Here is a 21,234-nt window from a genome sequence, read left to right on the forward strand (position 1 = left end):
TATTTTACTAATCTAGTCAGGAAAATCAGGTCTAAATCGACATTTCTCTGACAGAAAACAGCCCATGTACTAGAACTCATCTACAGCAGAGTGCATTGCCACTGAACAAATTGGCACCCGGAGGCAAATCAGACTACAGACTCACAGATCCCACAGCCATGATTTAACTATCATTCACAAAGCAAGACATTTTCCCTGCAGCTGCTTCATTATCTGACAGGAGAGAAAAAAAAGAAATCCGGAATATGTTATTCAGTATGTTTCACAGTCAACAACAGCTCTGTGCTTGAAAACAGCTTGGTGTCACCTTTCCTACCCTGTCATCATCATTCCACACCTCTCTCTGCCTCACCCACACAAACGGGTGGCATGTGTTTACCATCGTCTCTCTCTCGCTCACTCAGAGGCAGAGTAATGCCAGGTTAGAAACAAATCCATCCAAGGCCACTTCCTGTTTGTCTGCATGCCACCAAGGCCCAACTCAACCAGGGGAAAACACCAGCAGTGGACCTGTCTGTCTCTCTCTCTGTCTGTCTGTCTGTCTGTCTGTCTGTCTGCAGGCATAATCTTGGATCTATGCCTGACCATGAAGACAAACAAGGACGCTGTTATTCTGTCTGTATTTCTGTCCTCATTTGTTGGGAGTATGAATTCATGGTGGCCAGTTCGTACGTATTTCACCTAGCACCTATCATTAAACAGAAATACTTCATTAATGGTCTAAAAACTGATTACAGAGATCGAGTTAATGCACTTTCTACCACTACATGACAGTGTTTGCCTTTGGTCATGGCTTGTTTTTTTTAAAGTTCTGCAAAAATTCTGTGTGTGTGTGTGTGTGACAAATGTACAGTGACACAAGCGAAACTGGAGATCATGTCGTCGTGTGGGTGCGAGGGGGCTCGGTGGACAGGGGGGAACTTGGCGGAGAGGGGTTATGGGCTGTGTTTCTCCCATGCTGGGTAACAGGATGTGCAGCAGGGAGGTCATGGACCATCCAGGGGGAGAGAGAGGCCTGTGATTTACTCACTCTGAACCCAGCTCCGACCTGGGTCACGGCCCACAAATTTACAAATGGGGCCCAGAGGACGCAGAGGGGATGCCGAGAAGACAATCACCCCAGAGGTAACTAAAAGACATTCCCTGCCTCTCTCTTTCACTCTCTCCTCTCAGTTGGTTTCTGTCCTTCTCTTTCTCACAGTCTCTTTACCCCAGGCCCCTCAAACTTTTTTGCCCTCTCTGACCCCCTGCAAACCCCTGAACACTGAACTTTAGTGCACCCTGCCTCGCCACAGATTATCCCTGTTTCCTGCCATTAATTGCAGAAGGTGATGTCTAATTGGGCCAAGTTTTCACAGCCTGCACGATGACAGGAGCTTTAGAAGGAACAAAAAGCTGAATGTGAGATTAAAGATTAAAATCTTGGCACGAGTGGCAAATCTCTCACTCAAAACACGTTACTGATGTTGACCTGTTTTCAGAAGCACAGGGCTTTAATTCAGCGCGGTCCAGGAAATCCACGGCGTATCAAGACCCAGGATGCTCCAAAACATAAAAGACCTTGAGAGAGGTACATTTTAAAACAAATCATATATACAACACCAGAAAGAGTGACATGAAGACAGCTTGAGGGATGACAACAAACGCAGCTTGGACTTTCTTGATTTACTCTTATGTAAGGGAAAGTGCAAAAGGGGGAGACTTCATTGTGCGAAGGTCAGAAAAACAAGCCATTCATTTATTTTTTGAAGGCCCCATACCCTGCAATGCACACGACTTGTAAAATATGTTTTCCCGCAGGCTCCCTGCACAGCAATGTCACAGCACAAACAGCAGGTGCACAGACAGACAGACAGAAGAAGTGACGACCTGAGACACAGGGTCAGGTGCTTGACTGTTGATGATAATGAAGCCTGTTGTGGAGGCGGGGTTGGAGGGAGAGATCTGTTTTGAAGCTCGGTATCACACGTCCCAAAGAAAAACACTGTAAAAACAAAGCTGTGTGGACTCCGTCCCCCTGGATTCACATGAATACTGGCACGGTGCACTGGCTGCAATAACACAGTCGGGCATTGTTGCAGAGGTAGAGGTGTTTGTGTGGCACTGAGGGCGCACATGATGCGATCAGGCTTGTTTTACGAGATTTCACCGAAGAGAAAAAGTTCTTTGCGGTATAACACACCGTTTACAGCCAGTTAGCTTATCTTAGCAAAAAGACTGGAATTAAGGGGAATTAGCTCGCCTGCCGCTAATGCACTTTGTTTTTGTTTTTTGGATAATCAGTGGATAATCAGAAGTGCTACTAGGTGGAGGCTGTAGCTACATCCAAAACAAGGCATTACAAACACCATCAATCTCAAAAAAAGAGGGAGCGTGAGAGTATGAACAGAAGTGTCCACAGGGTATAAAGACTTTCTTATATCATCTAAACTTGCTCTCATTTCTGTACAGTAGATTGGAGTTATATACGCTCACAGTGCTGCTTTATAATAAACGTCATCATTTTTGGTGATCCAACCACAAGGGGACAGCTCGTCAGTTCAGACCTGCCATTCAGCGTCTCGACATGCATCTCAAGTGACCACTTGTGATGCAGAATTTACAAGAACGGCCAAATTCATTACAATTTTTACACAGACAGTGTTTCACAAAGTTAAAGGCTGCTCCTCCCAACTCAACAGCTCAAAAAATTGAGCGATTTTATAAAGAGAGAATTTCTCTCCCTCTTCATGAAACTATCTGCAAGAAATATAACTGCATTTCCCAACACGTTGAAGTATTCCTTAAATGTGGCGTTAACACATCATTTGTGCCGCCTGTCAACTTCTGATACTAATGATGCATCGACAGAAATGGGTCACAGTTTGTTGTAAAGGCAGTGAGTCATTTGACGTAAATGTAAATGCGAGAATAGTTGTTGAGAAACACTAATCATATATTCAACACACCCTTCAAGACTGCTTAGGAAATACCGAGTAAGTGTTACTCTGTTTACAGTGTAATCTAAAAAACGCAGCATATGAGTCATCAATGTTATCTGGGTTAAAGGTTTCGCCGCTGTTTTGTTTGTCTGCTGAGTGTTCAGACCTGTTCCCTCAGCTGAAGAAAGGAACACAATTGTGTCGATTTGAATTCACGCACAACACGAGATACAGCAGTCCACGACACGTGCTGAAATGTTCAAGATCTCACTGCAGGGTTAAGTTTCAGAAGGGCAAGAATTTGATTGTCACACAAAATCAAAGCACGGTAGTAAAACCTTGAGCTGTTGACGCACCTAACGATACGCTCAGCTGGGTCAATATTTCACAGAATTAAATTTGACAAGTCAAAACCCACGTTTTTCTCTCCATGTCAGGCTGCTCTAACTTTCTAGTGACGAAAGTTTGCTTTGACCGCTCATTTATATCAGTGCGTTAAGAATCTAACCAATGAGTCAGACAGACGTTTATGATTTTTGTCATGGCACAGAGATGCTCCATCATAGTTTAAGATTCCAGAATAAATTTAAGGACAAAAAGGACAGGTTTTTTTAGTTGGACTAAATGTTGAGGTAATAACTGCAATCACAAGACTGCTTCTGGTAATTACTTTGTCTCCCATGAAGTCTCGCAGGATGAGGTTTTCTGGCCTTCAGTGCCCTCAAAACTTTATGAGACCACTCCATTTCAATTAGGTTTCAGGATCTGAGATTAACGTGGATCAGGGCGCTCATTAGAGACTCAACAAACAACAGATGGTCAGAAGTCATTAGCTAAATGTGACAACTGATCATTCTCGAACTGTATAGGTGGCTTTCCCATTAAATGTCTTGGTTTAGAAAAACTCTCTGTCAAACTCCTTTTGTTCTCCCTGTTAAGCTCTCGTCTCAGTCGGCAACCAGAGATACTATAACACCTTTCACCAAAGAACACTAACTTAAAAGAATAGTTTGACATTCTGGGATCAACACTTGTTTGCACTGTACCTGAGCGTCCAATGAGAAGATCAATTAAAAGAAAAAATGTTAATTGCACAAGTTTAACACGAGATGTGTCCTACTTCATTGTAAAGTCCAGTCTCAGTATAGGTGCACAAAAGGCTTCAAGCTTCCAGCTCAAGCTTTGGTATGCTAACTATTGGACCAGGATTGGCTCCAAACTATTTGTGATGTCATAAAAATCATGCTCGTACCCCAGCTTCTTAAAATTTGAGATTCAATGCACCGGGACAATTTACACTTTAATTATTCAATTTATTAGTGTCAAACTCACATACTGCCCATACATCATTATACACAGTGAGGCTCAAACATTCAGCTGAAGGAAAGGAAAAACACCTTTTTGACATGAGGGGAATTTAAATAAATGACCCAAAGAAATAACAGAGGCAGGACTAAGAACTATCTCTGCAGTAAAAAAAAAGCTTTGTGCTTTACACTCTACGTTTCACAACAGGGTGTCTGGAGAGTGGGCATTTTCCAACAAACATCCAGTCTTTTGTCCTGAACAGAAAAGAGACATAAGTGTATAATTTCTGCTGAAATGTCAATACTAAATAGCGCACAGCTGCCGTGGTACAGTAATGGGTCAGAACCCCTGCTGTTCTAGAAGAACACTTTGTAACTCAAGCCCTCTTTCCTTTTCCTTCTCCAAGCCACCAGCTGCTTAGCACTTGACAGTAAGAGGCTGTGTGCCAGTTACCCACATTTTTCCCAGAACAGGCCCCATTCACATTCACTCTTCAGTTGAAGTGTCTCCTCCATCTCACCGGCCTCCACCTCCACTCCTGTTGATTAAAATTAATGGGGCAATGAATTAAAATCATTGTGATTGGTAACCTACACCTTGTGGCCTCGAGTGCTCCTTACTCTGAATGCTTCACAGGAGGCCAATTAGTTCATGGGAACTGGGCTTGATAACCGGGGTGTACACCACCAAGGGGCTGGTTTTCTGGGACAAACAGGAAAAAAATGCATCCTCTGACACTCCTCTGAGACTAAACAGCTAGTGCTTATCACGTCTGAGACTTTGGGTTTATGAAATGTAGAAAATGGGTTATGGAGAGGTCGTTTAGCACCCACAGCTGCCCCATTAGAGCAGAATCCCCAGACAATGTAAATATGTGTTTGAGTTATTTATAGCTGCAGCATTTAGCATGGAATTCCTCCTTGACCTTGGTAACTTGTTTTGGTTTCCAGAGGGATTTTGTTCTGAGCAAACACTATTTTACAGCAGGTTTCCTCATTATGTACATAAACATGTGCTTTTGATGTTACTATGCCACAAATAATTCAGTATTTACTGTATTTATAATTATTGTCACACTATTAAAGGAAGATTTTAACATTTTGAGAGTTACGCTCATCATCTTTCCCGCTCAAAGTTAGATGAGATGATCTATACTCCTACGTCTGTAGAAACTGACAGTATAAAGGTAATGGTATCTGCCAACCAGCACTTCTGAAGCTCACTAATTGACATTTTATATCTTGTTTGACCAGAAACCAAAGTTTATTTATGGCAGGCTAGTTAATTTCCACTAATTCCAGTCTTCTTTGTGCTAAGCTAAAGTAAGCTGTGTTGTGGCTTCATGGCCAGTTTTACAGTGGTTTGTCATGTGGTTTGCAAGCAACAGTGAAACCACAACGTGTCATTTATTCGTCAGATTATTTAAACAAGATATATATAATCCCTAAAACTCATCATAATATATACTTTGAGGAATCTAAAATATGAAATCATATTTAGAGTTATTTCACAATTTTTCTGTTTACTACATTATTCCATATGGGTTCATTCATAGTTTTGATGCCTTCAGTGAGAATCAACAATGTAAATAGTCATGAAAAAAAAAGAAAAACCATTAAATAAGAAGGTGTGTCCAAACTTTTGACTGGTAGTGTGGATATATATATTTTGAAACACTTTCTTTCCGAGGGTTAGATGAGAAGATTACGGAAGAGGATTAGGGCCACACATGAATTTTTTTTGTAGTTCTGACTTTAAAGTCAGAATTCTGAGATTAAAGTCAGAATTCTGAGAAAAAAGTCAGAATTCTGAGATTAAAGTCAGAATTCTGACTTTTTTCTCAGAATTCTGAGATTAAAGTCAGAATTCTGAGATTAAAGTCAGAATTCTGAGATTAAAGTCAGAATTCTGAGAAAAAAGTCAGAATTCTGAGATTAAAGTCAGAATTCTGAGAAAAAAGTCAGAATTCTGACTTTTTTCTCAGAATTCTGAGATTAAAGTCAGAATTCTGACTTTAAAGTCAGAATTCTGAGATTAAAGTCAGAATTCTGAGAAAAAAGTCAGAATTCTGAGAATAAAGTCAGAAGTCTGCACATGTAAATTTTTTTTGAGTTCTGACTTTAATCTCAGAATTCTGAGAAAAAAGTCAGAATTCTGACTTTAATCTCAGAATTCTGAGAAAAAAGTCAGAATTCTGAGAAAAAAGTCAGAATTCTGAGATTAAAGTCAGAATTCTGAGAAAAAAGTCAGAATTCTGACTTTAATCTCAGAATTCTGAGAAAAAAGTCAGAATTCTGACTTTAATCTCAGAATTCTGACTTTTTTCTCAGAATTCTGACTTTTTTCTCAGAATTCTGACTTTAAAGTCAGAACTAAAAAAAAAATTCACATGTGGCCCTAATCCTCTTCCGTAGAAGATTGATATGACTCTTGAGTCTGCCAAATATGCAGCTACAGCCAGGAGATGGTTAGCTTAGCATAAAGGTTAGAAACAAGTTGAAACAGCCAGCCCACCAGCTGTATGGTTTCTGTATAGATTTGACAAATGAGATACAATGTACTAACTACTGTTTAAAGAGGAAATGCTTTGCATATTTTATTAATTTTATAGCACAATGCCAGGCAAGTTTTTTCCCTGTTTCCAGACTTTATGCTAACTGCATGCTAGCTCCAGTTGCTTACTCAGTAACACCATCAGTCCATTAAAGGTGCAATATACAAGAATTTCAGTAAAAAAAGATTCAAGAAAGTGAGTAAGTGAATATGCCAACTATTTCTTCATCAGTTATAGTCTCTCAGACTTTCCATAGTGTCTCAGCAGATCAAGTTGGTGCTTTGTTTAACAGCAATTGTGTAACTCTGCAAGTCTTTTATGAAAGTAGAGAAAGGCAAGAAATCAGTGAAGCTATCTGTGCTATCTGTCACCTTACTGCGCTGATATTAAATATCCTCATGGAATAGTTTGATTGTTGTCTTTCCTAAATGTAGTGATCGTATTTAGCCTGAGGATCAAGTCCAATACTGTTACGCACACAAGCAGCATTTTCTTTTTGCCTAGTGTAGATTTCCAGCACCAGAAGAACTGACAGCATACACAGCTGCTGAGGTCAACCACAGTCTTTACGTATTTACATTTTCCAAATTGGGATATGTGTACATTCTGTACTTTTCTGCTTCCTGCCAGCTGGGATGCTCATTTAGCTCGTGAGCATTGAAAGAACTGAGGGAAAAGCATGAACCTTCTGGTGAATTGAAGATCTATATGGGTCGTCAGTCAGCGTGGGGCTTGATCCTTACGACCAGTCTGAGAAGTAAAAGTATCTCATGGCAAAACAAATACTAAACGCTTCAAGTGGAAGAAATGACAAAGACACATTCATATGTATCGTGTAACACATGTCTGTACATGTGCAAGCTGAGCATGAGATGTTAGGAATGTAAAAGGAGACGACTGCCTGTGTACGTGTGCAACTGAGCAGGCAAGAAAGATATATAGATGAAGTGTATATACAGTGTGTTGATTAAAGTCCGTGGTCAGCTGCACAAATAGGTCACTGGAGCATGTTTTTTTTTTTTTACCTTATATAACTTGTGTCACTAACCTAAATGCTAATATGAACAATTCATGCTGTCCAAACTCCACAGGATGTAATAAAAGCAAAGCATATGCAGATATTTAAAGTTTGGGCGTCATTAAGAGGCAAAAGTCAAACATTTGCATGGGAACTGTGGAAGTCTCTTGATACGTGCTGATGCAAAAGGGGGACCATCCTCGTCCAAGGACAGAATGTTGGAGTCCTCACAGGAAATCTCTCATATCCCCTCAGCCCGCTCTCTCTGCCCGGGCCTGTTTGTACTGTCGTCTCTCAGGACAGCTGCAGGCTTAAAGAAATATCTGCAGGTTTTCATTTGCTCCAGTGCCATGTCACATTCAGTATGCAGTACCTGGGGCAACAACAAGCACCCGAGATGCCCCACTGGATGAACGCACAGGGGTCAAGTCTGAACAAATATAATGTTCTCACTTTGCACCACTGGGAGTCAGTAGTGTGTTTTATCTGGCTGTCTGCTTGTTCTGGACAGACTGTAGATAGGGAACTGTGACACTGATGTGAGGCAAACGTTCAACACTGCAAGTCTGTATGGCAAATGAGTGTGAGTGAATCATGACGAGAAGTCTTTCAGCGAGTTTGTCCGTCCTCATTGATTTGATTCCTTTAAGGCAGAAAGATTAGATACTGCAGCTTTTTATGTCTCCCAATTAAAAACTTCTCAATTAGAAGTTGTGCCTAAATGATACGTCCCAAGGTCATTTTTTTTCTTAACAGGACTCCCATCAAATAAAATGAGATGAAATAAATTATGCAGGTAAAAACCCAGAAGTCATTACTTGCTATTGGTTGATCTGTGATATTTTTACATCAGCAGGAGAAACAAAGGTGTTACTAAAAATCTTGTGAAATAAAAGAAAAACGTTACAAATCCTACATATGTGCTCTTTGTGCTACAAAAGTCAAAATATCATAATAATATTAGTCATAATAGGAAATAAACAGAAATTTTGTACCAGCCATATTTTCTTCAGCAGTTATAATTATGACACACTAAGAAAGCAGCATCCATCCATCATGAGAGCATATCAGTCTTCTAGATCCACCTTTTTAGTTCCTTCTCAATCACAAGGCAGTCATGAGCTCCTATCATGAAACCTCACCCTGCAGTCAGCTAAAAAGGTCACTGCTGCTCGTGAATATCTCATGATATCAGAAATCAGGAACCTAACATAACATTTGGTTTTCCTTTAAGAAGTGAGGAGACACCCCAAGACAAGGTTTATGGAGGTTTATGATGGATGAGTTGTTAAATTAAATCGCCCTTGGATATTCATATGCTGAACAGGAGCAGGCAAGATGCCGATTTATATTGTTCGTTTTTTTTCCCCTTTCTTCTCCTCATTTCCTCTCAAGAATCATCTAAATCTTTATTTGAGATTGCTGACTTTTTTGAAATATAGTCAGAAATGTATTTCTGGCAAACGCAAGTGGAAAAAATTCTGAGATTACAAAACCCCAAAACCTCATAAAATAAAATATTCCCAAATGGTAAAGATCACAGATCACAGACTATCCATGAGAACCAGGGTTTACAGCTCCAAGAGGCTCCAGCACCTGTTTTTTTTCTTGCTTTCTTTCTCCCTTTATCGCTCTTTCCATCCCCTCGTACATGACTACGTCTGGGGGCTGCACTGAGATTTACAGATGTTCTGTGTTTGGAATCTGGGTAAAAGGTCACAACGCCGGCTATAGATGGGAGCGGCCATTTTGGGAAATTGAATGAGCAGCTGTGGCGAGGCATGGATCCTGTGACGATCGGGAAACATACGACTAGGAGTCTTTGTGAGCTGGAATGAGAGGATACAGAAGAGACAGATTCCTGCAATCGTCCTCCATTATTGTAGACGTTATACAAATAAGAGTGATGTTTATTTAATTCCCTTGTTTAGTCTGTCCTCGTGCAAATATGCTGTCTACTTACAATGCGTCTAGTAGTCTGCTGGCTGTTGTGTTTGATCTGGTTTGATTCCTCTATGGATGAAATCCAGCTGTAGAGTGTACCAGTTTTTGGTGCGGCTTCAGTATTTCCATTCGATGCTATGTCACACTTCATCTCCCCTCAGCTACAAATTCAACACCAGTTAGTTACATTACAGCCTCAAAAATACTGGTGAATTCATACGGGGTTGAAACATTGCCTGACAGCATATTATTAAATTGTTATGTAATTCTGTCTTTAAGGTCACGATAAAAACAGGTCTGAGTCATCATATAATGACAGCAGGATTACAAACAGGATTTCTCCCAGACTGCCAACTGCAGCGTGTGTCATTTACTTTGATATAACTCTTTACAGTACACTGCACCTCATCACGCTCCTGAACAACCAGCCCCTCCTTTCACAGCTGTAATTCATCTGAAGCACTACATTTGGACATTTTTTTATCGAACTCTGAACATGCAAGGAATCTATACCATTCTGGTAGTGGAAGAAATGCCCTGATATCAGCACACAAAGCCAAGAATAAAGGCCTGCAGTTTCAGTTTCACACCCTGACCAAACCCTGCTCGTGTAGCTGCCGAGTTCTGTAAAGTCCCAGAAGAATGCAACGAGGCCGGCACGCTCTTTACATGTACAATCACGACAGCCATATACCAGACTGTCATCAAGTTTAAATATTTCTGTTTGTTACATGATTGTCTTTTCCAGAAAGGCCGTGTTCCTGCTTGTTCCTGCCGCAGACAGATACCTTTAACCACCTTGCAGGTCATTCACAAACAAAATCAAATCTGTCTGTTGACCTAAACGCTCCTTTTCAAAGGAAAATATTACTCAAACTTGAATCAGAAACACCTATTTTCATCTGGAATGCAGCAGTCTTTGGTTGTACCTGTGCAAACCCTCTCTCTGCTGATGATTTGAGGAAAATAATGCATGTTTGTGACATTCCAGACACATAGGCAAGATCCCTGTAATTCCCCTGCACTCAGTTTCCCCTCTAGGCACCGTCAGCAGTCTCCCAGTTACCTTTCACCTACTTAGTCTGGGCTGCAGACAGGAGAGGGTTAAACTGGCTCCTTCTTTGTGATCTGGTCCCGGATCACGTACGGCATGCGAGCTCCCCGGCGGAGGTTGTTAAAGAAAACCCCATGGCCCGCAATTTGGCCATTCTCTGTGCTGTGAACTTTCCCCTAATTCTCACAGTCCTCACTGCCTCCCAGCAGCAGATCTGTGCTGAGGAGCACCTCGGGCCAAATTGTAGGCATGTTCCTCTTCTGACGTGCTCGATGGTGTCACTGACTTCATTCACTCCTCACGTTATCCCCAGAAAGATTATTAAGAAATTCTGTCATAGCTGTTAGAAAAGTTACATTATGATCTCTTCCATCAAATAACATGGTAACACTTGTGTTTTATCAATTGTACAATTTAAATTTTTTCAAGATTAGCGGGATTGTAATAAGGCTAATTAAGATTTAGGAAATTAACTAATAAGAATATTATCCACTTCTATGACAGGAAGCAATGGTTTTCTTTTATGACTAATCTTAAGTTGGCATTTTTTCTGTTCAGCAATTCTTGTTTCTTAACTTTGCTTGAATTCTTTGTCAGTCTAGTGAGGAAAAGCCTTCCAATTTAATGTACAGTTTCCTCAGTAATACAGCTCTGAGTCACACTACAGTCATTTACAAATGACTACTTTTCCTAAAACTTCCCTGCCTTGTTATTCATCAAAATAATTTCTGATATGCTGCATGAACAGCACATGTTCCTAAAAAGCAAGGGGAGTTTATACAGAGCCAAGTGGGACAGAGTAACTGGAGTTATAACATGATCCAAAGATCGTTAATACACAGAGATGACTGAGTGAATCAATGGGCTGAAGAAAAGCCTCAAATTCTCCCCTCAGGTGGCGACCAGTCGCTCCATAAAAATCTGGGCTTCATCTTTCATTGGTGTCAGTGTGTGGTCCACTCACACTACAGCTCAAAATGGCATTCTTTCACTTTCGCTCGCATAATTAAAAATCTAAATCTTCTTCTTTTTTTTAGGCTTCAGCTCAAATCAGCCAATTTACACGAAATGATTTGCAAGATTTCTGCAGATCTATGTTTGTTCTGGACTCGCTGTGAACACTGAAGGAACTCTCCAGACAGGAGCACTCCGTAACTCATGAGCTTATTCTGGGTTCTGTTATCATTAACCACCAATTTCAGGGTGTTCCTGTGCTGATGGATGGAGTAGCTCGAGTATTCAGAAATACTCCACATGCTAACACTTTGTGTTAATTCAGCATTGCTTCATGATAAAGGAATACATTTGTTTCACAGCTGGGGGATATCAAATGTTTCACTTCTTCCAGTGGATAATGTAGTCCCTGTCTCCCACAGTGCTGAGATGAAAGACAATCTTTTTGTTATATCATGTCCCTCCTCCGCCTCTGACATGAATAGTTAACAGAGAGGTGGAGGAGGGACAGAAACCTGAGAGTAACTGCACCCCTCCCTCTCCTCGGCTGGCCAATGGCAGGCAGCTCACAGCTTAGACATGAGGGCTGTGAAACTATATAACAGTCGTGCTGTGAATGTTCAGCCAGGAGCCTGAGCTCGCAAATCCTCAAGAAGACAAGACCGGACACTGCAGACTTCTGCAACAGGAAAACACACTAGTAAGAGCAAGATTTCAACTACTTAGGACAACAGCAGCAATGAAGACAACACTGGTAACTCTGACTCTCTGCCTGGTGGTGTTCATGGCCACAGGTTTCCCCTTCGAGAGGAAAGGGGGCGCACAGTCCGGCAGTCCTGCCAAGGAAAAGCGTGTACAGTATGCAGCATGGGATGATGTGAATGTCATTGCCCACGGCCTGCTGCAGTTGGGCCAGGGGCTGAAGGAGCATGTGGACAAAACCAAAGTCCAGATGAGGGACATTTCCAGCAAGCTGAAGGTCTTCAATCGCACCGTGACCGAGCTGGGGAAGGAAAGCCAGAAGCTGCGAGTGGAGGGAGAGGCCCTGAAGGCTCGGGCCCATGGACTGGAGGACAGAGAGGGCCAGCTGCTGAACGTCACAGCCGAGCTGAGGGAGAAGGCAGAGGAGATGCAGCAGGAGAGGAGGGCGATGAGTGACAGGATGGGCCGGCTGGAGGAGAGGGTGGACAGCATGCTGCAGGGAGGCGCTGGGCTGCCTGACACGGACGCTGGTGCCAAGAACAACAGTGATGCTCGCAACATCCAGGTGAGAAGGCACAAGTTTCTGTTTTTGGTTACTGATGATGATAATTAATTCGGGAGGCCAGAGGACTGTTATGATAAGGGCATTGAATTAAGATAATCTGGGAGGAAAATTGAGCAAATCAAGCTTTAAAATGTGTGTGATATACATTATCATATACTCATTACTTAAAGAGATTACCATGAAGGCAAACAAACTATAAAATGCCGTTATCCTGTGGCAGATGGTTAAGGGGACCCTTCGTGTACAGTATGCATGAACAGTTGGCTTTTATAGTGGGGGTGGTGGCTTTTTCCCCAAGCTCAAAGACAGTAAACCAGTGGGTGGTGGGTGTAGCGGAGTGGAGGGGGGTTGGTTGCCAGACCTGCATTGCATTGAGGAGGAGCGTGCAGTACGTGCAGGGAAACACTAAAGGCTTCCACACAAAGGGTTCTGCAGGCATCAGCTGCAAGAATGTGTGAATAAATTTACACAGCTGTGAGATTTTACAACCTGGAGACTACTGGCCATGTGACACAATGGAAGGGGCTTATGAAGCAGTGCGTGAGCCTGGAAGGCTTTACAGAGGGATGGAAAATCCCGCGCTATGAGAGAGTTACATAACCTCACCGCGGTCGGTTGGAAAGAACAAATGCTGGTCACTGAGGGGTGGATGTGTGTCTGAGGTCTGTTTAGCAGGCTTTTCAATGAAATCCCGCAGGTGGCTTGTTTTCTTGCGTTAATCCTCGCGTCTGCTTGCTGATGTCGTAAAAACGTTCTGAAGCGCAGTGGGCACATTTTACGCACAGGCGCACCGTGTGGAATAAAGTTTATAAAATACTGAAAATGTGGTACTTTTGTCTTATTTATCCATCAGCTGATGCTGGAGGCTCAAAACAGACGCATTGATGATCTGATGGAGCGGATCAGACTCCAGCAGGAGAAGCTTGACAAGCAGAATGTGCGCATCAGGACGCTGCAAAGTCAGGTGAGGAAGCCTTAAGATTACGCATGCAGCGTGAAAACTAACCGAACTGCTAATTCTTGTAAAGCATCTTTTATTACTTTGTTATTTCCAAAATCTCATCATCGTTTCTTAACTTTGTTTCAGGTCCAGCAGTCACGACAAAGAAGCGCATCCCTGGGGAGCAGCAACACCGACGGCTCCGTGCAAAGTGGCGTCGCAGAACAGCGCGACTCACCAGTCGGTAAGTAAAGCCAAAATCCCCTCTTGGCACGATCTTAAGTCGACTGTACAAAGTCTGACGCCAAATGTGGCAGACCATCTGTTTAGGTCAGGCCATAAAGATGCTTAAATCACGAGCAATTAAAATCAAGGGATCTAATCAATTTGGGACACGCTGCTCTGCTCAGCGTGACGCCACAAACATCAACTGCTTGACTGTTCGTAGAAGCTGTGTAAAATCCTAATGGCAATATTCAGGAAAGAGGCATTAATACAATTTAATTAGTCTAAGAAGGTCCCACTTTTGAAATAAAATATATTTATTTTTATAGCCATATTCCAAACGTATCCAGCCGTCAAGACAGAAAGTATTGGCTTAGGGAAAAGGAGAAGTTAAAAGTTTCAGAGTGAGGCTCAGTCCAGTCAATGGCCCTCACACTGTGCCTTACAGTCATTGTGAAAGGCAGTGAATGATGCCCTCAGTGTGCAGCCACGCCAAGCAGCTGCTGCTCCCTTCTGAACTTCACTGTGACTGGACCAGCAGTTATAATGAGTGCTTTCATCCAGACTGTACTGGCCCGGATACAAGCCAACTGGGGAAGAGTTGAGACGCACATTCAGCTTCCTCGCCCACCACAAGTTGGTCTGAAATAAGTTCTGTTTAGACTTCAAAGAGAATGAGAGGGATGACAGGAGAAGATGCTGAATAAAAAATAAATATGGTTATAGAAATAGCAGATCTTATTAGACATAGATGAATAAAACTGGAATAAACTGGAGAGGGTTTAACGTCAAATCTGGGTTTCCGACGGCCGCAGATGAGAAGTGGGTGAAAGGTGAACCAGTTGAGATCAGTCAGCCAGTACAAATCACAATAAGACCTCAGAGCTCTGACATCAGCAGGATTTGATGAATGAGGAAAAAAAGAAACAAGTTTCTCTGGCAAGGTTTCAACTGGGGGAAAGTTCGCTGGTCTCTGAGGGTGTTCAGCCAGGGTCACACAGCTCAACGGGATTACTCACACTGATCATTTCTGTTGGCTTTGTTCAAATCTTGCAATGTTCCTCAGATTACTGTCCTTGTGCCTGAGCCAAGAAAAAAAAGGAGGGAAAACCGGGTGGAAATGGGAAAAGGCAGGCTATATTTATCTGTGAACTTTGTACAGATATCCACCACTGTTTTGAAGACACTTGCCCCCCCCCCCCCTTCCCACCTTTTCGTGTAAAACAAACATTTGAACATCCCTCAAGAATGAACAACCTTTCCCCTAGTTCTGTCAGGGAGTCAGACATCCCTCCTCCTCCCTCCTCCAGGGTCATCCTCTCCTCTCCTCCCCCATCCCTACACACAAAACCCCCCACCTCCAACTCCTATTGTAATGAATAAGAAGTGTGCTAAAGTTCAGGAGAACCCCTGACCCCGAGGCAAACTACAGCCAAGACTGGCCATAGAGAGTTCAAGCCTCTAGAGGAAAGGTCATGACATGCAAATGTGGCTTTGTGCTCACACTGAAACAATACACAGCATAATATCCAACAAAAACAATCATATAAATGTAAAGAATTTACAATTTATCAGATCTCAGGATATCAGAGGGTTGCTATTAGTCTTGTGCCTCACTGGCCACATGGCAGCTCTGACTTGACTCCGGAGGTCCCCTGCTTTGTGTTACTGCCATCTCAGATGTCCATTTACAGCAGCCCCTGTTCCCCCCTCGTCACACACTGATCACCCCCCACGCATGCAGCAGCCATGCACTGCTACGTCACCGACTTGCTGCTGTGCACGTGAGGGAGGTGTGACAGGCCAGAGAGAAGGAGGATCAGAGACGGAGGGGGAGAGGGGGTTGAGGAATGTAAAGGGTAGTAGTGTGTAACTCAATAGCCTGGTTGAGTCTGCTTGGGAACTGGGAGAAAGGTCATATTTATATCCGAGAAAGAATTCTCACTGCCCCTCTTGTTGTGGCTAGATAAAATGCTCTATCAGGTAAACACTTGGTATCCCCAGACTTGCTGATTAGAGCACTCATAATATGGGTATTTGCAGCCACTCAGCTCGTGCAGTGCAGGGAAACATGTTGCTGTGAGGTTCCCCAACTGCAAATGACCTACTTATGAATCTAGGGTAGAGTAAACAATTGACACACCAGAGTAATATGTAACAAACTCCTTCAGAACAGGAAGAAAGAGATTATTCTTGCAAACTTACAGACTCATTTTTGCCTGTTCATAACAAACCAGTAGCGCACAGCGTTAGCATGTCAAGTGTGTCATGTACAAATAGCATGACCAGCAGGGTAGTGCAGAGTTCCCAGTTTGGATTGTGGGGCTTTGCAGTGATACTGCATGATGTTTGTCTCAACATTGATGTTTTCTTCTTCTTCTTCTTCTTCTTCTTCTAGAGATGGCATCAGACTGTCATGAGCTGTTCCTCAGAGGAGAGACCACCAGTGGTGTCTACACCATCCAGCCAATGAATGCAGAGCCATTTGAAGTCTTCTGTGAGATGAAGGCTGGTAAGTGGAGCAAAATTCCATATTTGGCCCCTTCTGTACTGCATAGTGTAGGTTGGCCAACGATTACTGACTAACTGGGCAACGGACTCCAAACATTAGAGTTCAAAGTCTCCGAACTGCACAGAAGCTGCTGTTTTGGTTGATACACCCTTTTCTGATCAACCTTTTGCTGTCTTTCTCTCCAGATGGTGGGTGGACGGTGATCCAAAGGCGCCAAGATGGCTCAGTGGACTTTGACCAGCTATGGCAGGCCTACGAGAAAGGCTTTGGCGGCTTGAATGGTAAATGCTCTTTTTGACCTTGGGCTCACTCTCGCTAACAGCAAAACCGGACTGGACAGGTGCTAGCTGGCCTTGCCAGGGTCAGATTAGCTCACAGAGCATTACTGTCTTTTACAACCACAGCATCAGAGAGCTGTAGCTGGCCTCCATAAGCATTTAATCACCGATAGGCTTGAAATGGATCAAAGGGGGATAGAAGTTTGCTCACGATTTCTCTCCCCATACTGTTTTTCTTTTATAGGAGAGTTCTGGTTGGGTCTAGAAAACATCCACTCCATTGTTAAAGACGGTGGCTACATCCTCAACATCAAGCTCTCCGACTGGATTGGTGACTTAGCAACCGTCCGTCTCCCCTTCCATCTGGGTGGAAAGGAAACCAAGTACTCTCTCCAGATACAGAAGGCTGATGCTTTCACCGTTTTGGAGACTTCCCTGGGGACTGACGCCACCTCCTCCCTGCCTTTCTCCACCCGCGACCAAGACAACGACCAGAAAGACGACACCAACTGCGCCAAGCACCTCTCTGGTAGGTTGAACATGACAATCACAATGATAAATGCTTCTATTTGTTAATGTTCCTTTGTTGGCCAGACCTCTAAGGCAGCACCTAACCTGACATTGTCCTTCGTCTATCTAGGTGGCTGGTGGTTTAGCAATTGCGGTCGCTCCAACCTGAACGGTAGATACTTCCAGAGTCCTCCTCCCAAGCAGCGGCACCAGAGGAAGCAGGGCATCTTCTGGAAGACCTGGAGGGGCCGCTACTATCCTCTGAAGTACAGCATGATGATGATCGCCCCTGCTGCAATCCAAAGCAAGTCTTAAAGAACAGAGACTTAAAGAAAAAGTTGAGACAAAGAGAAAGGGGGAAAGAAGTAGATTTTGGACTATTCTTTCTTTTTCTTGCTGCTTAGTTGATGAGGCAGAGGTTTCCAATTTTTCCTGGTTGTCTCCCTGAAAGGAAGACCTCATACCAGAGCCAAAGCCCTCAAAATAGAAACGAAACGAAGTCATGATCAATGAGTTCTAGGTTTCCACTGCCCTGTTCTCTGAGAGACGAGCAGATTCCTCCCCTACGCCAAGAGCCACAGATGGAAAAAATTGTATACCATGCACCATTGCAGACAATTCATTCTGTTGGCATGAAGCAGGGGCCCTTCCACAGGAGTGTCACAGGGCAAGTCTCGGCCTGTCCACTGTGCTGTAAGCCACAAAGGATTTCCAACAAGTCAAGACTCATCACCAGACATGTGGTATCAAGTGGGCTGTTGTTGAGTTCAAATGTGGTTTTGTAGCAAGTAAACAGCACTGTCAGGTCAAGATCACCTTGAAAATGCTCTTATTTTGTAAAGCATGCATGTAGGACTGAAATATAGGCTGATTAAGCAAGCCTTTTAAACCCAGTGGTGCGGACCAAAAAGGTGACTCAGTTAACACAAAGGGTCATTTTTCCACATGAACATGATGAGATTAATGTTCAAAGGCATTATGTAAAGTTATAAATCACTGTAAACTAGAATTAAGATGCAGAAACTGTGTTAAGACTGACATTGGAAATCAGTTTGTGGGGCACTGAAGACCATTCAGCCTTTTGTACAATATATTTTCTGCCAGCAATTTTGAATCAAATTAAGCATGTTCTTCACTGACATACATTTTTCTGTGGAGAGTCTGAAACTGTTAAGTCATATTGACTTGTTGTACGATGAGAGACATGTTTTTGTACATAGTGTATGAAGGAATGTCATCTGTCTTGTCAGAAATATAACTGTTACTGGTCTGTTTTGACGTTATCTATTGTCCTTGTGACTTGAGAGTTTGTGATTGTAGATGTTTTCTTTCCTTATTTAAATGCCTGAAGAATCAATATATATATATTTCTGGTGCTGCCTGTTTGTAATTTATATTGTCTATGTTGTGTTTCCCAGATGTAAAATTGTTTTATATGAGAAAATAACCATTTTTTGGCCATAATAAGCCAATAAAATTGATTTAAACCTAATATGCCTTTTGTACGTGTACTATGTTCCACTAATAGAGTATACAACAAGAAGTATACAACAGACACAACTATGAAAACAATCAGTTTAAAACCAAAGTACAACAAACCATTGACAAAAATTTGATACAATTAGATACAGCCTAATTTTGTGAAATTATGGCCACAACTAGAGTCAAGATAATTATTACACATTCTGTCATATCCAATGCAACTGAATTAACCTGAAATGGAAAATTTGGCAGCTGCCCAATTTGTTTGCCTCTAATGGTGGAAAACACAAGAGGACATTTCAAATTGTTCATTTTCCAAAGATTGACTACTTGAAAACAATTAAGTTTTTCTCTTTGAATTTTTATTTTTGAAAAATTACCCCCTAACTTAAGACCATTTATATTGTTGTTTAACCAATCCAACCACACCTATCTAGATAGGTGAGAGATGTTCTTTGGAAACCACCAGCAGGCCCAAAAGCATTCAGTCAATTGAACCACACATGGCAGATCTCTTGTATCTAAAGATTTTAGCAGCTTAATCACATTACCTGGAAGCAAACTTCAGGAGCCTCAAGGTGTCAGCTTTAATTTATCATGGCACCACTTTCTGCTTGTTTGTTGGGCTTAACTGTTAATGTGCTTCACCCATACTGATCCTCCAAGCACTGACAACTGGTTTAGGATCAACCTCTGTAACAGCTGATCAGGTGAGAGTGCGTTCTGGACTGACCTCTCTCTTCAGTGTATCAGTTTAGGTGGTGAAAGTCAATGCCTGGCTGTCATTGGGACTGCACTTTTTACCTGCAGAAGAAAATGTAGAGTAATTGATTTACTAACAAACCTCTTGCATGAAATGCTCTATGGCTGTCACAGAACAAATATGGTTACTATTAGTTCCACTTAAACTACTTCTTATGAATCCAGAACAAATATCCTATGTGATCCACAATTTACCACGTTATCTTTAAGGAGTATTTGTCATCAGTGTTGTAAAACATAGCCAAGAGTCAAAGGCCTACTTCAGTAAAATAAGAGATAGTAAAGACACTGACTAAAGAAAGGCAACGGAATATTATTTTAATGAGAGTGAAAACAGTCACATGAATAGTAGTTGAGTAAAAGCCTTAAAGTAACGGATAGTAAATGTACTTCTTATCAGAATCACAATGAATGTACTTAGGTATCAAAAGCAGAATAGAGGGAATAGAATAGAATACATGCATAATGCATGTGTTTACATGTATGTATATACTGAACACTATGGGACAACCGATTATAGGATGCAGTATTCCGTATTTTTCCAATTATCTGAATTAATGTGTTTTCTTTTTTAAATCAGATTACAGATCAAATAAATAACTTTTCAAATATATCCTACTTTGTCTCTGATGCAGTATTCAATCTGCAAAGTAACTAGTACTAAAGTTATCATAGGAGTACAGTGGAGTAAAAGTACAGTATTTGCTTCCAAAATGCAGTTAGTCAAGTGGAAGTATGAAGTAGCACATAATGGAAAATATTAAAGTGAAGTACAAGCACCTCAAAATTATAATTAAATACAGTGCTTGAGAAAAAGTACTTAGTTGGATTCCATCACTGACGTAGAACTCATTTGCATCGAACAGCTAGCAGCCTTTTAGCATAGTTTAGCTTAGCTTAATATAAAACGTGAAAACAGGGAGATAGCTAGCATAACCAAAGTAAAATAAATAAATAAACTGCCTACCAGCAATGCTACAGCTGTTATACCACAAAAATGTACGTGTATATAGGAGAAGCTGTGGTAATATGGAGATTATGCTATTTTTCAACCCATGACTTTTCCAAGTTAGTTTATGTCGTGGCCGGGGGCAGTTGACAGGCAACGGGTGGAGATACCCGGAAGTCACAGGCCTGCACTACATCCAGCCAAAAGCTTTATGTTAAACCTAGCCAACAGATTCCGCCTAGCTTCGTAGAAATGAGAGTGGCTCGGTGTTGTTTTATAACTCGCTGGAAAGGAGCCAATAAGTTAGCATATTTGCCAAACTATTCATGCAGGCTTTAAGGTGCCGACTTACCACACCCAACACTGCAACAATCTGCTTGTTAATGGTTAATACTGAGGCTGAGAAACGGATGACAATGATGGACAAGGGAAGAAGATTCTGTTATCTAACCACTGCATCACTATCAGATCAAGGTTAGGCATCAGTCACCTGTGAGGAGCATAATAATTTGTTACCATGGCAACTGTGCTGTCCACAAAGGAAGGGGGCAGAGAG

General features: G+C 42.0%; 1 protein-coding gene and 1 long non-coding RNA gene across 3 annotated transcripts; one reads left to right on the forward strand and one right to left on the reverse strand.

Annotated features, from left to right (window-relative positions):
* Nucleotides 1-4,213: 4,213 nt before the first annotated feature.
* Nucleotides 4,214-20,863, reverse strand: LOC115573094 (uncharacterized). Of its 2 annotated transcripts, XR_003982220.1 has the most exons (5): nt 20,697-20,863; nt 19,519-19,771; nt 9,765-9,906; nt 9,398-9,630; nt 4,214-4,767 (listed from the first exon to the last, which is right to left on the reverse strand). It is a non-coding gene; the product is annotated as an uncharacterized LOC115573094 (long non-coding RNA). The 2 variants fall into 2 exon arrangements; XR_003982219.1 differs by lacking the exons at nt 9,398-9,630; nt 9,765-9,906.
* angptl4 (angiopoietin-like 4) lies at nt 12,338-18,977 on the forward strand. Its single transcript, XM_030403716.1, has 7 exons — nt 12,338-13,020; nt 13,874-13,984; nt 14,108-14,204; nt 16,584-16,697; nt 16,883-16,978; nt 17,220-17,504; nt 17,616-18,977. The coding sequence occupies exons 1-7, from the start codon at nt 12,370-12,372 to the stop codon at nt 17,798-17,800; spliced, it is 1,539 nt and encodes a 512-aa protein (XP_030259576.1). The 5' UTR covers nt 12,338-12,369; the 3' UTR covers nt 17,801-18,977.
* Nucleotides 20,864-21,234: the final 371 nt, after the last annotated feature.

Source organism: Sparus aurata, chromosome 21 (assembly GCF_900880675.1).
Source record: "Sparus aurata chromosome 21, fSpaAur1.1, whole genome shotgun sequence".
NCBI classification, from domain to species: Eukaryota; Metazoa; Chordata; class Actinopteri; order Spariformes; family Sparidae; genus Sparus; species Sparus aurata.

Bases quoted from the DNA above. Each gene is read 5' to 3' on its own strand.
- angptl4 (XM_030403716.1), top strand. From the start codon at position 12,370: ATGTTCAGCCAGGAGCCTGAGCTCGCAAATCCTCAAGAAGACAAGACC. The intron at 13,985-14,107 runs GTGAGGAAGCCT...ACTTTGTTTCAG, and splicing joins TCAGGACGCTGCAAAGTCAG to GTCCAGCAGTCACGACAAAG. The intron at 16,698-16,882 runs GTAAGTGGAGCA...CTTTCTCTCCAG, and splicing joins CTTCTGTGAGATGAAGGCTG to ATGGTGGGTGGACGGTGATC.